Source organism: Marmota flaviventris, chromosome 9, assembly GCF_047511675.1.
Source record: "Marmota flaviventris isolate mMarFla1 chromosome 9, mMarFla1.hap1, whole genome shotgun sequence".
NCBI lineage: Eukaryota > Metazoa > Chordata > Mammalia > Rodentia > Sciuridae > Marmota > Marmota flaviventris.
Window position 1 is genome coordinate 111,402,591 of NC_092506.1, and position 18,262 is coordinate 111,420,852.

Below are 18,262 nucleotides of genomic sequence, written 5' to 3' on the forward strand. Positions count from 1 at the left end.
GGGAGTTTCTTTTCCATCCTCAATAGGTCTGGTGACAACAGAGTGCTCCCTGTTGGACAGCAGACACTGTGACTGCCCCCACACCCAACAAACAGCATGTTCTGGTTCTCCACCCGGAAGATTTGTTAAAGAAGTGGTCCCACACCCTTGGCAGTTGCGTGCTGACCTTCCAGGACAAAGGAAGTGCTTCTTCCTCCCCAAGACAAGATGTCATAGCGCTTGGGGTGCCAGTGCCAGTGGCGGGGAAAATCACACTGATTACTTGCCTCATCTTTTGTTATTTGGCATTTCTGGGTAGGTTAAGTGCTTCCAAGGTTGCTGCTCATTCCAAGTTTACTGTTCTGATCCTTTCCTCCCGATCCTCCTCCCCTCCCTTTCATCCTCTGGGCCATCTCTGATGCGCTTTTGCTGTCTTCTGATGCTCTCTCCCCTTCTTTTCTCTCCCCAAGGGAACTCCTGGCAAGTTAAAGCTTCTTGCAGTGTCTTCTCCTTCCATGCTTCTTGTCACCCAGTGGCTCCCTTCACCCTGGCTGGTTCTCTTCACCCACTCTGACTTACCCTTTTGTCTACTCGATGTTCTCTTATTCTCTTGGAGATTCAGGATGCCCTAAACCTCTGCCATCCTGATTTCCCTTTTGATGTTTCCTGCCAATGGAGAGAGCAAGTGGGCTGCTTAGAGTTTTCCCAACAGGGATATGGTGTCCCAAATTAATTCTCAGCTCAGATATGCCATTAACCGGCAAATGCAAGTTTTTACTTTCACCCTCATATGTTTAGAGTAGCAAGGTGCATGTGCAAAGCCAATCAGACATCTGGGTTCAGCAGAAATAGAACTTTCTGAACCTCAAAGTCACTGGGCAGGACAGGAGGCTCTGGCAATGCCAGAAACATCTGTCAGAGACTGGGGAAATAAAAGTTCTTAGAGTGACTGAAGTAAAGTCCACCAAGTCTGCACCACTGCGTATCCCCCAAACTATCTTAGAACTTGCGATGTGATGGAAGCAGGGAGCCATCAGTCCTGCTGAGGCATTATTTTTCCAAAGCTACCTAGATGTGCATGCACAGGCTGGTTAGGATGATGCTTGAAGATTAAGGAGGGCATAGAAGGAAATAGTTGGGAGCGAGCTGAAATGATAAGGGGAAAAAATATAGCAAGTTCTAAGTTTATGGATGACAAGAGAATCGATTCTTCTTCGCCCAGGGGCAGAACATGCCGTTTCTCCGCAGGAGGCAAATTGTGCTGTGACATTATCCCTCTCTGTACAAAGCACGACCATCCTGACAGCTGAGGGAAGAGGCATCCCCAGCAAGAGAGAAACCCACAAACAGCACACACTGGCAGCTCTCCATTTTCTTGTTGGGAGCCAAACTCAGGGACATTGGCAGGGGCCGGAATGGAGGAATGTAATTTAGCCTTTCTATAGCCACCTTAAGAAAGATAAAGAAAGAATCATATCTACATGAAAAACTCAAACTTTAAAAGAGTAAAGATGCAGCATACTAGTGACATTAATTATACATTAATTTCTGCTCCCTCTCTAAAGGGAGGGATGGAAGAAAGTAAAGGTGAATAAATATATTCAACAAATTAGGAGGGAAAGGATGGTTGAAATAAACTTTAAAAATTCACTTGCACTTTTGCTCTTAAAGTCTTCAGAGCATTGTTGGAGCTCTTGCTTTGCTTAGGAATGAAGACCTTGGGAGCAGAGGTCTTGGACTATGTTCCCAGAAACTCCAAAATGACTTGCAGGATTCCACTGTGAGAGGTGTTGGGCAGCAGATGGCCATATCACCAGAGTGCCAGATAAGGCCCTAAATATAACCCTGGACGCTTGTTCTCTCTGAGTGGAGAGGGACATCCTGAGTCTCTGCATATTTCCTTGCAAATGCATCCGTACAGGAACAGCGTGGGGGCAGACAAGTGATTTTGTGTGCATGTATGAGGTAGGGGTGGTCAGGTGGGGTTGCACCCTCATTCCTCAGTCAGGGGGACAATAGTGGGGACCATCTATATTCACTTGGGCTCGTCTTCTTGTGTATATACCCTATCCCATAACTGGATGAATGTAGGGTACTGGGTGGGGTGGGGTACCATATATGAGTTATGCAAAGAGGGTCACAGAATCCTCTGAGGAATTCACAGTATTCCAAACAACATCCATGTTTTTCAAAATGTCCATGGATCAAATCAAAGGTATCCCCAGCATACCAATGAAGTCCATCAAACATCTTTTCTCATTACCCTTAATTGCTATTAGTCAGATGTTCTCCATTCAAGATCCCTACAGTGTCCAGTGAGGCCATTCTGACTGGCTATGTCCACTTTAATCTCTGAGTCTTTCTTGAGACCTGTTTTAGTTTCTTGTGTATCTACCACTTGGAGGGATGGGTAGTGCTAGCCAAACTCAGAACACTCAGGTATAAAAGGCATTTTGAACTGTATGATGCTGTGGTTTTTTCCCAGTTTCCTCAGGGCTAAGGGTAGATGAAGTAGAGCATTACACTCTATAGGTAAATATTTAAAGGTTCATCATATGAGGCAGTCAAGGAATAACTTGGTATTGAGAACGGAGGAAGCAAAGTAGAGGATGCACATTATAATGATTCAGACAGGAAGAGAGGCATTTAAACACCTATAGGCTTCTTATGCCAATCTAGAGAATAGCAGATCAAGCCTCTAAAAATACAAAAGACTGGTTAAAATTTGCACTAGTCCCATGCAAATATGTGTATGAGGCAGAGGTGAGGGGAATGGTTGGAAGATTCCCTCTTCCTCTCAGGGATTCAAATGCAACTTCCTGAGTGAACTGGTAAGAGTCAGAGAAGAATGGAAGTCAGGGTGCATATACGTGTGTGTGCGTGCGTGTATGTGCACACACCCATAAGCAAGCACATGCACTTCCAAGGAAGAGGGTAATCTCACAAAATGGTAATATAACTGAATCTGTTTCTATAACACTGTTCTGGGATAGTTCTTATTCATTCAGCCTGAAAACTCTGGAGAAGGCAATTTATCTTCCTGCTGCTGTAGGGAGTCCTGGTGAGATGCATACAACCATATGAATACATGAGTGTGTGTGTGTGTAGACATTATAATTATGCACGAAAATGGGTCTATACATACTCTCGTGGGGGGGTGTGGTTCAAGTTTAATCAGTAAGGTCAATAGCAAAGTTTGAACTGCACAGATAAGGAGCAAATCTGCAGGGACCACAAGGACAGTAAAAAAGCAGAGAAAGGAGGCAGGTTTTTGCTTATATTTTGCTTCTTCCTGAGACAGGAAGCAACAAATGCATGCTGTTTGCTTGCAGAAGCAGTCACCCATGGTGATGCTCTGCTTTCTCAAAAACTTTTACCCTTCATTTAATCAACAGATGGACGTGCTCTGTTGTGGATTTTTCTGAAAGTCCTGTCCCTGTAAGAGCTGTGCTGGCTGGCACAAATGCTGCCTCAGATGGCAGAGGCGGCATTGGCATTCCAAAAGAGTGGGAAGGAACCCATTTACTTGTCCCCTTCAAACTCAATTCCACAGGTGACTTTTGATGCCAATAGCTAAGTAAGCACTCACAATCCCTCTCAGGAATTTCTCTCTTCTCCCTTTACCACCCTCAGCCCCATGGCTCCTAGTGGCAGGGAGCCCAGGGGCGCAAAGTTCTTTCCCGAGAGTCCACCGGCTTCTCTGCCCCTGCCAGGCTGCAGAAAGCAAACAATCAGCACCAGGGGTGAAATTCCATTTTATGCCCTGAATCCAGTGCTGTGTAGGATTTAGAATTCAGTCTTATTTAGGAAACTCTACATTCAATGAAACTCTTTACAAGCTTTCCCCAGCCACTGCATATTACCCCCACAGTACATTCTGTAATTGCAACCCCTTCTACAACCCTTGCAAACTGCACACGTTGGCTTTTGAATACACTCATGCAAGATAGACCTTATTGGAACTGAAATATCCACTTAAGAAAGGCTTCCTTTTCTGCCCCTCTCTTTCCCCAACCTGGGTGTGGAGAGAAGGCGCCCTGAAGTTCCAAACGGCATGGCCACACACATACTACCCAATTAACACACCAGGAGAATAAAGAACTCATTTGCATCGGAGAGTTTGAGTTGGATGTTGACAAGTGAGAGCAGAAAGTCGCTCCCCCACCACCACCCTCTCAATCCCTTCCTTCCAAAGGAAAATAAACAGTACCATTCTGTTGCGTTTGCAAAGGCAAAAAGGCAACTCCAGAGCATCTCGGTCCGGCACCGAGGGAACCATCAATCAGTGCGAGTTTCCGAGGTCTGCCCACATTCCTACCCTCTGCCTCCCGCGCCCTAACAACCCCGCCGACTTTGCTCCAACTCCAGCAGCGCGCCGGTCCTACCTTGACTGAAAAGGAAGAAGCAGAGGAAGAGCAAATCGAGCTGGAAAGGTTTCATTCCTCAGCACAGCAAGGGAGAGCCGGCGGGCAACTTGGGGGTGTAGTTAGTTTCTCTTCCTCGGCGGCTCGCGGTGCTCAGCCTCCAACGCCGGTCCTCTCCGATTCGTGCCGACCATCTGTCTGTCCACCCGTCGGTCCCTTCGGGTGGTTTCGGTCTCTTTGTGTCTCCGGGTTTCTGCAGCCAGCTGAGACAAATTGCCTGTTTTTAACTGCCTCGGGAAGCCGGGATCCTCAGCAATGTCCCCACTCGGAGCAGATCCATTCTCTGGCTCTTGGCATCCCAGGCACACGGCTTCCTCCGGCGGGCTCCTCCCACAGCGAGCGAGCGAACGAGTGACGAGTGACAGAAGGGCTCCTTTCACAGAAGCTGGGGCGGGGGGAGAGGGAGGGGAAACAGGTCATAATTAAAGAGGAAATACTTGGGAAAAGGAGATCTTTGCAAAACAGAGGCTGGGGGAAAGGCTGTGTTCTTTCCTTCTTTTCCCTAAATAGGAGGATATTCAGCTTTTGTCACCATTATTGATTTTTTAAAAAAATCGTGAACGCGGAGCAGAGCTGTGACTTTTTGTCCACACGATGTAATGTTGTTTAAGGGAAGTGAAGTTAAAGATGACTATATGCATGCAAATATATTAAAATGTGCATGCCTTGCCTTTGCATAAGAAACTAGAAACTGGGCTGAGAAGGAGCTTGGGAGGGGAACAGGGGCACGGGGTAGGGTGGCTGGGGGGGAAATCTTTCTCCAGCAAGGACTTGGCCAATGTGAGCAGCAGGGGGCTAGGGAGTTGAAGAGGATAAGCATGCTTTGCATTTTTGAGACTTTCCAACAGGGGTAGGTAATAAAACCTGAAGGTTTGGATATTAGTTTGCTTTGCATTGCTCTGAGAAAACCAAATGCTGGAATGGGAGAGAAAACAAGTAGGTTTATGACACATACCCATTTATTATTATTATCCTGGTCTGTGCATTTCCTAACAAGAACAGGAGAGCAGGCTGTCTTTGTATTTGGAGCTTCTGCACTAATGAGCACTCCGTCACTCTGAGCATCTTTTCTCCAAAAGGTGCTGTGAGTCTGATTTCGAAGGAGAGGCCAAGGTCATAGGCAACCACCTCCTAAGAACCTTCAGGTCTTTTACCTGTCATGAAATTCACACTCAAATCAAACTCGATTTCCTCCAGGATATCAACATGAATTTATCTAGGTCCATTTATTTGATAGACATTTAGGCATGCCTGGAATAAGCAGGCCACAGGGGGAAATAAAATAGTAAGCACAGACCATGCCTTCAGGAGCCCATAATCTATAGAGTGCAAGCAGAGTATACACACTAGACACAAACTATAAGGATATTACAAAGCAACGTTTAAAAATATGCAGCATTATATGAAGTAGACCAAGGGGGGTAAAGAGAGATGAGAGAAAACTGAAATATGCTCTCTGGAAGTATACCATTCACCATTCAATTATAAAACAATCATTACTTTCTTCAGTCCCTGGACCTTAGGAAGGTCTTTTGGGAGCCTCTTAGCCTTTTCTCCATCAATATCACAAATTGAGGGTCTTTACTAACTGCAAGGTACATTACGACTTGGAGTTTTCATGCGGATCTTAACTTCAAAAAATTATCCCTTGGTATTTATGAACAAGGAAAAAAAAGCATGGGCACAGGTAAAAGGGTATGTCGGTAGGAGCTGACACTGTAGTTGACATCCAAGATCTACCAATTAGTAGGTGTCTGCTTTGTTGACTTTTCAACTTAATAGTTTATTAAACTGTATTCCTTAGAGCCTGTTAAACATATCAAAGGGGAATTTGTAAGCAAGCTTTGGGGTGGGGGTGTGTGTGGTGGAGGTGGATGCTGAGCAGCAGAAACTAAGAGGACACAAAAGAGGCAACCCATCAGCTAAATTAACAAACAAGGTACAGAAGTAACCGTGTCAGCACAGCCTTAGCCCATTAGCTTGGTATGACAGATAATGCAATGAAACACAAGAGGCAAATCAGAAACACACACAAAAGATGAATAATAATTTCAAAGAACATATGACAAATAACATATTAAGACTGGAAATATGAAAATATGGCATGTAATGGTAAATAGTAGCTTTCTACTAAATCTGTGGGGGTTTGGGGGGAATAAAAGGTCTGGGAACAACTCCTAAGGCTAAATCTTACAATGAGTACAACTAGTATCAGAATGTAGATGGTACCTGCCTGAGCAACAATTGATGTTTTAACTAAAGATTTATCCTTTAAGCTGTTGTTTAATTTTGGTTGCTAATTCCTAAATGGCCCGGGGCCCAGATTTGCTTTAATTCAACCCCCAAGGGAAATACTGCAAACCCAGGGTCAGGAGGCTAGTGAACTGTGCAATGTCTGGTAATCAGGCACACGAATAGGCATATGCGCACCGCACTCGCACATCACATCCTCTCTTGGAAAGGAGAAAAGTGGGGAGTGGGAGTCCGAGGTTGGAAGGATTTTGTTTCGCTCTCCCACTGGTCCCGAGCCTAGCCTCATGATTCCCAAACTGGTTCCGGACCCCCCACCCCCACCCCAAAAGCCACCTGGGCCTGTTCCCTTTTCCGCGCCCCCTCCGCCCCATCCCCGCAGCCTCCGGTCTCAGGCAGAAAGGGAAAAAGCTTGGATTAAGTGATGAGCTGCCCGCCTCTAAAAGGACCAGGAGGCGTTTCAACCCTGAGTGCCGGAAAACCCCCGGCAATCTTCAGTGGCCACCACGTGGGGGCAGAGAACGGGAGCGGTACCTGCAGGACCCACAGCCGGCCGGGCTCTGGCGCCAGCCCCGACGGCGACCCCGCCATCTCCGCCCGGCCAGCTCGTGGCCTCACCTCCTCCGGGGGCTCGGTTAACCTCCTGGCGCTGCAAGGTGGCCTGCGCGCAGTTCGCTCTCGAGGAGGGAGGGGGGAGGCGGCGAGGAGCGGACGGCTCCACCTGATGGAGAAGCGTGGAGAGTCCTTAGACCTTGGAGTGCGCTGCGAGGGGAAGCAAGGAGGGAGACCACGGTCTCCGCTGGAAACCTCTGCGTCTGTGGGATGGCGCGCGGGGGACCGGGTCTCTGCGCACAGTCGGTGGAGCTAACAGCCCAAAGAGACAGCCGAAAACCATCAACTTGGAAAGCCGCCCCAATTCTGATTTTCTGTGCATCCAGGCTCCAGGTCTCTGTTGCGCCCACCATGCAAGCCAGGGTCCCTCACCAGCAGGTGGCATCCTCTCCAGCGTTTCTTCTACAGGCTTGTAGCCCAGGAGGTCGACTTCATCCGTCGCCAGTCCCCCTCCAGGCCTTCAATTCCAAGTGCTGTGTCCTTTGACCCGCCCCCAAGCCCCGTCTGCACCCCCTGCCTCGCGTCCCAGGGGACCAGCAGGAGTGGGATTGCGGAAAGCAGTGAGGAAGTCGGAGCCCACAGAGAATGCGGGGTGGCTCCAGATTCTGCTACTAGCTGGCCAAGAAGTTACAGAAGGGCAAGTCTGGGACAGCTTCCAAGTCCTGCTCTCCTAGCAGCAAGTGTGCCCCCACCCCCAGCCTCATGTGTCTGAGATCTGGGAAAGAGTGAAGCATGAAGTCCTGGATCCTGCTGCAGGATTGATGGGTACTGTTGTTCAGTGCCTTAAACTGTCTAACATTCAGTCTCTATGAAGACGCAGCTCATGTTCACCTTCGGTGACCTTGGGGGCTGTCAGTTCAATATCAATAACATTTACTATTCCGTTGATTTGGGCAAAGCCCTGTTTAGAGTACTTAAAGATGTGTGGGATGAATGCATAGATTCCTGTTCTTGAAAAGTTTATCCTTTACTTGGGGAGGATACAAAGGTACATATGTGGGGGGAAAAATATAAGGCATATTATTGGCTTTTTAATAAGACAGAAATTGCCCTAAAGGTCATCTGTCAGGACCCTTTCTTTCTAGATGGCTCCTTCTGGGTGGACTTTCCTGAGGCTTTTCAGGAAGCTGCAGGGCTCAGATGCCAGTCCAGGGCCCTGACCATTAGCCCAGTGTGTCTGCTCTTTCTCTACTGCTCATGTTGGGCCAAGCTCCCTTTAACTGTCTGGAAGTATTCATGTGTACTATCACCACAGATAAGGAGAGGGAGTGGTTCTTTTGTGAGACAGGCAGTCATCACCAACAGAGAATTTCCTGCTTAATGCTTCTTTGCAATATTTGTTGCACAGATACATTATAAACCACATTCTCTTTTTGTTTTTTATACATCCTGCCTGTACTGGATAAAACCTCCTTGCCCAGAGATTTAACACATTTTGAACAGGCCCCTAGTGGGAATTCAGGGTAACCTGCCTCTCTAGTCCTGGGTAAGTTAATAAAGGCTTGAAGCTACATACACATCCAAAGACCAAATGGTCTTTAGAGGTCCTCTCTGGGTGGCAGCTACCTGACCTGGGCAGTCACAATCTTCCAGCCTATTTCTTTTTCATTTCTCTGAACCAAATTTCTTGCTCACATCCATGTAGGTGGATTACAAGACCTTAACCCCTGTTCACCGTGGTTGGTCTCTCTCTATTGCCAGCGGAAAGGGCCCAAAGAACCAGGTGTTCAGCTTTTTAGAAGCATCCTCCAAAGAGCAAGACGTCCACCTCACTGATTCATGCAAGACTAGGCTTGACTGAGGGAATCATAGTGAGCCTTTGGACCTGGCTCTGGCCTGGCCAAGACTGTGATAGTCATTTAATGAACCTAGGCCCATCTTTCTTTATCTATAAAATGACTGGTTTGAGCCAGTGGATCTTTTCAATCTCTCTCAACCCTAAAATCCTATTATGCCTTTTCCAGAGTCCACAGCTTTCAGCACAGTCAGATTTGGAAGAGCTTCTCCAATGCCATCCGTGTTACAGGCAGATTATTTTGATTGATCAGTTCCTACCTCCAAGGAAACAAATAATGATGCTGATATTTGTATGGGTCTCTGTGCTCTTCTGGGTTCCAATTTCTCTCCAAGCTGTTTTTCATCTTCTTTCTTCTCTGGATGTCCTAAATCTTTCCCTAACTTACGCAACTTGTGTGTTTCCCTTCTCTTTTTATTTTTCCTAGCATCATACTCATATTCAACCTGGGGTCTGGGTTCCAGAATAGATTTTCTTCAATTTACATTCTCTCATAGTGTTGGATGAAAACTTCTATTAGTGGGCAGAAATGGTGAAGCCAGTGTGGCTAATTAGAAAGGGCTTCTATTAAAGGAGGTGAATATCGAGGTACTTGGTACTTTCTCCATCTTGGTGTGAATCACATTTTACTGTAATACAGTCATGTATCTTCTATAATACCCCGGCAGCTCCATGAGGACAGGAAGAGTGTCTCCCTAGTTCACCTATGTCCCCAGATCTCACTCTGGTTGGCAGAAGACCGCCAACACACACTGTTGAAAAAATACCAAAGCTTTACCTAGTGCCCCATATCCCACTTCCTGTTTTCTGAATCCAATTTAACTTATTCTTCGCACTGTTATTAAACCATTGTCAAACATCTGGCATGTGCTTGCCACTGCTCTGGCTGTATTTTATGGGGATGCGTAATGAATTGAGACTATATATAGTTTGCAAAATGTGGAACACACTTTAAGATGCATGGCATTATAGAAATGAAAGATATTTTTATCTCTCAGCATCATTCTGCACAAGGATACGATTCTCTGGCAGTACTCTTTAAGAACAATACTCTGTTTAGCCTTAACATAATCATATGTGCAGGGCACTGGGTATTCAGTTCACATGGGAGTGGCATTATCTCACTTGGGAAAGACCTAAAGAGCATACACTTTACAGGGAATAAAAGACCTGAGAAACGATGTGAAAGGAGGTAGCAGTGCCCCTGTGCCTTTTTTCATTGGTGGCCAAGTGCACAGGCCAGAACCTGCATTCAAACTTCAGGAATGGCACCGAAAACAAGCCTCAGGATCCCTCTTCAGTGTCTGGAACAGTCTACTGTCATTTTGGAAGGCACCATTTGCTCTTTTTGTGTTTATGAACAGGCTAATTCTGTGGAAAATATTGGAAGACAAATTGAAATTCCAGTTATATGACTCATTTGTAGTATTCAAAGTAAGAGAATTATATGACATTTATTTTTTTCCTCTATTATTCTTTTCCATGTCCTCCCCACTGCCCCTCCCACACATTACTCCTGTGTTATAAATTAGTAAAATTTTATAGCATCCAAAGGAGCAGGTGCATCTCTCTTGAAGTCCCTGTAAGTATTCTTCCTTGATGACAAATTTCCCTTTCTCATTTCTGTATATTATACAAAATATTCTTTTCATATAATATATATATTCCCCCAAATAGATGCAAAGTTATAACATATGAAGTTCTATAAATTTATATATACACAAAACATTTTACACACATACATAAAACTTTTCATTAGTAAGCTAGCAAATCTGTCTCCTACTCAAATATTCCAAACTCTTTGATCCTAGACCAGGTTTTTTAATTATGTCCGCTTGAACTCATGCATCCTCAACTCTTTGCCTGGTATCCAGGCTAATAAAGCCCCTTCCACTGTCTAGCCTAACTGTTCTGCCAGATAGATCTGTTTGAAATTCAGTTCTGTAATATCTTTCCCATACTTAAAAATGCAGATGATCTCTGTGTTAGTCTGCTTGGGCTGTCATAACAAAATACCATATACTGATGGCTTGAATAATATAACACTGTTTTCTTACATTTCTGGAGGCTACAAGTCCAAGATCATGGTGCCAGCACATCATATTCTGGTGATGGTTTCCTTCCTGGACTGTAGATAGTCACTTCTCTTAAGTACTCACATGGCCTTTCCTTGGGTGTGGGACATCACTCTCTTCTAAGGCCGCCAATCCTATTGGACTTGGATCTCATCTGTAATGACCCCATTTAACCTAAATTACTTCCTAAATGCTTGGTCTCCATATTCAGTCACATAAGGCATTGGGATTTAGCATATACATTTGAGGGGGATATAGTTCAGTCCATAGCCATTCCCAAGATAGAGCGTATTCTTTTATCCTGATATAGGGGTTGGTCAAACCAACATTCCTTTCCTATATTGGCAGCTGTCTCCTTCAAAGTCCAAATTCTTAGTCTTATCAAATGACTCTACTAATTAGAGACAGCAGTCACGTTTACTTTTCCATTTCTTTCTTATTCCATTTCTTCTTCCTAGCATATGTTCAATACTTCGCTGTTTGTCTAACAAATGGGTGCCTATTTCAAGAATCAGTACGAAAGTCCAGTTAGTCAACTTTCTTTTACTGTAACGAATACCTGAGATCAACTTATAAAGGAAAAAGGTTTATTTTAGCTCACAGTTTTGGAGGTTTCAGTCTGTGATCAATTGACCCTATTATTGTGCTGCCTGTGGTGAGGCAGCACACCATGACAGAAACACGGGCAGAGCAAACATAGTCACCTCGTGTGTCAGGGAGCAAAGAGGAAGAGCGGGTGCTCATAATTCCCTTCAAAACTATATCCCCAATGCCCTGAGATCCTCCCACAAGAACTTACTTCTCAAAGGTTCTTCCACTTCCCCATAGCACCATGGACCCGGACCAAACCTTTAACACATGAGCATGTGGAAGACACTTATCCAAAACATAGCCAATGCCATCCAGGAGGAGTTTGCGTCATTCTTCTTCCACTCAGTTTAAAATGAATAATTTACTCATCTAGGGTTTCACAGCATTCTTATAATGTCTTGTTATTTACTTGTTAATATTATAACAATCTACCTGTATCCCATCTAAACTAGATGTGAGAGCTTCAAGGCCAAGGTCCATCTTTTTGGAATTTAAACTTGCATATCTCAGAGTTTATAAAACTCAATGCCTAGAACATAGTAATTGTTTGCTAAGTGGTATTTGAAGGAAGTAAAAATTCAGTTGAAACTCCTAGTACCCTTCCTGTACCCATCTAGTCTCAAGCTCAAAAGTTTTTTTCTTCATCATCTGATGCCTTTTGACCCAACTAGATCCAGGAAACTTCATGTTGATTTTCTTGAAACAGATGCATCTGAAGGGATAGAGAGAAAGATTTCTGACTATACACTATACATTTTAAATCCAACCAGAATTGCAGGCAAATGTGGGAGGTGGTGCCATCAATCTGTATAAATCACCACCTAAGTCTAGCTCTTGCATCAAAAAAAAAAAAAAAAAAGTGAAAACCCCAGTTATTCATATTGTTTAACTGCACAGTCCCAAACCAGCTGAGAAGCTATCACACTCTATAACAATTATGCAGACATAGGTTCAAAGTAAATGAGGAAAACCAACATTAATTTTTCCCATGCTAGGTCCAATTTGAATTGAGTTGATGGCTCATTGTTTTTCTGGGGTCTGTGTGTCTTCATCTTTTTCAGCTGCCAAATGTCTGAGATTAGAAGTAGGCAGAAACAGAGACTCTTCCTCTTGTTGTGTTGTGCCAGCTGAGTACAGCTCCACTTTATTTTTATTTTTTTGAGCATATAAAAATATTTTTATTTTGTTTTTGCATTACTGAGGATTGAACCTAGGGCCTTGCATATGCCAGGCAAGTGCTCTACCACTGAACTACATCCCCAACCCTTGATCATGTAAGCGTAAAGGGTAAATATAATACAGTGGTTTTCAACATGAAACCCTGGGCCAGCAGCAGCAGTATTGCCTAAGAACTTGTTGCAATGCCTCCACCCAGGCCTCTTGTATCAGAATCTCTGAGGTGTGGCCCTGCTACCTGTGTTTTACCAAACCTTCCAGATAATTTTGATGCATGCTCATGTTTCAGAACCACTGTTAGAACCCTGCTACATCAACACCCAACTCTCAAACTATGGCTAAGACTTTCATTTATCTTCCTGCTTCCTCCCATCTCACTGGATCATTTTGAAGCAAATTCAGATATCTTCTCTTTCATCCATAAGTATTTTCATATGTGCTAAGGGCTTTTAATAAGAACAAAATAATACTTTATAGCATACATTTGTTAAATATCTGGGCCAGGCCGTTCATCTTTGGACCCTTCATCCTCAGACAATTCATTCTTAGAATATATGCTAGAGCCTTAATAGGATAGCTTTTGATCTGAAAAGAACTCACCTAGATAGAGTCTTTTTTCTTGAGGATAAGAATTTAATATTTAGAAATGGATGAGTCTGGTTATTATGATACATATCTCAGTCAGTTTGGGCTGCTATAACAGAATGCTATAGACTGGATGCTTAAACAAGAGAAATTTATTTCTTATAGTTCTGGAGGCTGGGAAGTCCAAAATCAAGGTCCTGGCAGATCTGGTGTCTGGTGAGGGCCCACTTCCTAGTTTTCAGATGAACACCTTCTCATAGTACCTTACATGACAAAGAACAAAGAGGAAGCTCTCTTTTATTTTCTTATGAGGGTACTAATCCCCTCCAGGTCACTTCATGACCTAATCACCTCCTAAAGGAAAGGTCCTACCTCATAATACCATCCTCTGGGGTTTAGGATTTCAACAGAGGAATTTTGTCAGTTGGGCGAGGAGTAAATGCAAATCAAAGAAGTAAGTCCCAACCGAGGACCTGATGAAATGATGTAATATTCTCCTTAAAAGAGACCAACTCCTTACAGTTAAGAAAGGTATTGTGCTACCTCCTATTCATAGGGTATGCAATATGGTTGTTTTCTGGAATTGTGATAGCTTTACAGTTTATATCCATAAACCTCTGCCTCATCTTTGTTCCGATCCATTTGCATTTGTATGAATATTGGCTGAAATTAAGACCCCACATCATGGCCTTGATCTGATATTTCCTGAAGAATATAGGATTCAACCCACCACCCTGTTTTCATCAGCTGATTGTGCTAAAGTCTCTAAGGTAGACTGTTTGTCTCAGCATAGGATTCTGCTGTTGCCTGGTCTCCCCAAGTCCTTCTATACCCCACGAGTACTTATTAGATGCTGAGAAACTCAAGTGAATATTTGTTCTCCTCTTCTGATGTCTGTGGCAAAAGCTGACACTTGCATGGAGCATGATTTGATAGCAATATCTGCAAAGTGTCAGAAAGGGGAGGGGATCAATACACTTAATTTACTTGGAATAATTCATTGCCTAACTGGAGTTTTCAGTGAGGGCAGACAAATTCCACACTGAACTAACTCACCCACCTGGATCAGGAGGAATATAGTGAATCCATCTTTTGAATGAGATGTAAAACTGAGTTTCTTGCTTTCATTAATGACTCCCTTGGCCCTTCCTTCCTTGAGATGGGGCATTCATTCAACCAGCTGTTTTGCAAAGAGGGGTATGTATGCTATTGACTGAAAGCTCCCATGTTATTCCCACCTGAGCCAATTTCTTTCACCATCTGCCCTTATATTGGGGTGTGTTGCTTGCTGTCAGTTTAGAGATATATTAAACGTCAAAGCAGGAAAAAACGTACAGAGTTTTTGTGCGGCGCTGGGGGTGGGTAGTGATTTTTTTTTTCCTTCTAAGGCTGAACCAGTAGGAAGCCTGTTTTTACAAGGGATTGAAAGTAGAAAATAAAGAATAATTGCATATGGCAGTAAGGGGAATCCTCAGAATGGTCTACTGAGGTCACAGAGTCCCTTTGAGATAAACATTGAAGAGGCTCCCAGTTTAAGTGGCTCCATAGTGACCTCTCAATTTCCCATCTCATGCATCAGGCACCACGGTCAAAATGACTTAAAGTAAAGTTTGCCATGTTGTAGCAACAATCAGCTGCAAGTTCTGAGATTTTGGGAGAGAATCCATTGGTGGGCTCCTCTCCTGTTAAGAAACAACCATCACTGATAAATGCTTAATATTGGCCCAGTGTCATTGGGCTGACACAGGACAGGAAGGGGACGAGAACTGGGGATCCCAGGTGAAACAGCAAAAGGAGCTTGGGGAGGAAGGATGTAATTACAAGGCACCTTCAAATAATTATGCTATTACTATCTAATTAAGAAGTGCCACTTTATACTTTAACTACCTGAAATTCAGAGATCACCTAGCAGTGACTCTCCACTGAGCTTTGGCTTGCCCCTGAAGGAAGGAAAAAAGGACACAGTAAGGAAATACTGGCTTTTGAGGGGGCTGCAAAATTGCTGAGAAGGAGCCAGAAATGATCAGGAGAACTGCCATTTTCCTGTGCTGTCAAACTTCTTACTTTTCTGAGCCTCATTGGAAATATCTGCAAAATGAGGAAAAGAACATACCCTTCCTTGACTTGCTCATCATTAGGCTGGTAAACAAATCAAGATCCAAATCTCTGTGAACATTTTTAATCATCTGTTCACATGGGGGAAATTGCTCAATATGCATTTGTTAAATGTTTGCTTTCTTAAGGCACTGTAGCCCTATAGTGCAGGGATGCAGGAGTTTTAAGACACATAGGTCCCATCCTCAAGTCCCTTTTAATCCAGTTGAAGACACAGAATGGAGGCATTGTTTGATTCAGTCAGACAGTTATGCATTCATTCAAGTGTTCATCCTATTATTGAGCACCTGGTTTGTGCCAGGCATTATATGTAGGTACTGGCAACACAAAAATGAAAAAGAAACACATTCTGTCCTCAAGGGAACTGTTGTGGTCTTGGGACATGCAGAGGACAGCAGTATAAGCTTTCGAGGGAAGCTGAGAGTGATTCAGAGATGCAGATATTCTGAAAAGGGAACAATTTGCTGTGGGCCAGTTGGACAGAACAGCTTGAGGACAGGCCTCACCCTGGCCTCTGGAGCAGGAAGGAACAGGAGTCAAGTCTAATCTTTGTTCCAGCTAAATTTGAGACCCTGAAACACTTTGCCCTCTTATTCTCCACCTCATGTTTCACCTTCCCAAACACAAGCAATAAAACCTAATAGGAAAGGCATCCTGTGGTAACAGAGAAGATTAATTCCCAATTTTGATTTTTTTTGAACCATTTTTACTTGACTGAGTCAAACTTGCTGTGGAAGATGATTCATTACTATCTATTTTAAATCACGATCAGGAAGCACAATGACACCCCAAAATGACAGAGAATGTATTTCAAGTGAAGAAATCTTAATTTTTAAACTTTCTTTTTGAATAATTTTGTTTTTCTTTGGAGAACATACAGACAAGAAAAGACCTAAAAAAATTGTTAAGGAATTCACTACTAGTGATGGAATCCATATATTACTTATGTAAGCAAAAACCAAAAAAAAAAAACCCACTTTTTTAAAAAAATCAAATATTATAGAAGAATATTGAGTAAAATGAAAATGTCTTTTTATATCCACTCTCACCCAAAATCTACTCCTGGAGGTAACCATTACTGACCTTCTTAGTCTCTTATTACATAATTATACGCACATATAAGAATAAGTACCTGTATATACATACATAAATGGAGTCGCCTATCATGTATATTATTCTGCAATTACATCTTTTTTGAATTTAACAACATATCTCATAGATTTTTCCAATGATATTCTTCTTTAATATGCCTGAAGGAAACAGAAATTGAATCATTCATTTCCTTTTGTATTCTGCTTTCCAAGGGAAGACCAGCTTCTTTCATCCATATCTGATCTAGCCTTCCAATGAAGCAATAATTGCTGTCCAGGTCAGGGAAATGGGGCAGAAAGGAAAGGGTAAAGGTATCAGAGTTAATATGAGCCACAGTGAGTTTCCAGGTTTTTAAATTTGGCCCAAATACAGGAATGGAAACCAGACCAAAAAGTATTTCTTGAAACTTTTAGGCAAACTGTGATCAGCTGACCTCAGGGAATAAGATAGTACCGACCTCAAACTGATCACTATCAAATCCATATTTATTGATCTGCATGTGAAAAAATGTGCAAGAGCTTTAGTGATGTTCCTTCCGCTATCTCCCCTGTACTGCAGGAAGAAAAGAGGAAAAAAGAAAAAGAAAAAAGAGGAAGGGAGAAATGAAAAGAAAGGTACAGGAGGGGAGAAGAGGGAGTCCGGGAGTTGAGGGAAGGAGGGGACCGAGAGAGGGAAGAAGAAAGGGAAGACGGAGGACAGAAAATCTCGTATCTGGCCTCTGCCCTCTGCAGGCTTATAGTTGAGTTCCTATGGTGTCTCTCTTGTGGAGAGACTGGAGGCTTGTGTTTTCTCATCCCTCCAGGAACACAAACATGGCAGAAAAGGGTTTATTCTGAGTTTACTCTATGTTTATCTGGTGTTTATTAGATCTGGACTCCATATTCAAACCTTTCCCCTCTGGAGTAGGATGAGTCTTTGGGGAAGCAGTCTTTAATGTATTTAGTTTTAGACCCAATTAACCTGAGACCTTGCTATCGGTGGGCCCTTATTGCCTATTCTTTTCTCATCTCTCAAAACTCAAGCAATCAAATTATAAAGGAGAAGCATTGGGTTTTGTATCAGAGAAGATTAATTCTTGAATGTACAAGATATGTTAGTGCAGTTGTAGAAATAAACAGGACGTCTGAACCTTTGATGAAGCCTCACTCAGTCCAGGAAGAACATAAGAAAAATACTACCCAGGGATTCTAGGGAAGCTAGGGTATGCTTGGGGACCAGTTCCTGGCATAGAATAAGGTACACTCAGATGGGATTTTGAATGAGATTTCATGAAGTGATTACCTACAGGGTGTGGGCAGGGCTAAGGGAACCAATGAGGGTGGTGTGGAGGTATGCAGGGTGAGCAATGACTAGTAATGGTAGTCAAGAAAAGAGGAAAAAAGAAAAAGTAATGTGAGCCATTACTAGTCTTGCCATGAACTAAGGAGGAGAGTGAAGAGTGTTATCAGAACCTGGTGAGAACTGAGGCCACTAGGGAAGGGCCACCTAGAGGGCAGGATACTGCCAATACCAGAACCCATCTCTGAAGTAGAGAGAGAACTGGGAAGAAATACTCCTGTACACCTCTT

The 18,262-nt window shown here is 43.5% G+C and overlaps 1 protein-coding gene across 1 annotated transcript in view; it reads right to left on the bottom strand.

Moving 5' to 3' along the window:
• The window catches only part of Kirrel3 (kirre like nephrin family adhesion molecule 3), a 547,920-nt gene extending 543,370 nt beyond the window's left edge, over nucleotides 1–4,550 (bottom strand). The window contains exon 1 of the mRNA XM_027945488.2: nucleotides 4,365–4,550. Within this exon, the coding sequence (XP_027801289.1) occupies nucleotides 4,365–4,419 (55 nt within the window). The 5' untranslated portion in view covers nucleotides 4,420–4,550. The remainder of the gene's footprint in view (nucleotides 1–4,364) is intronic.
• Between the last annotated feature and the right edge of the window lie 13,712 nt (nucleotides 4,551–18,262).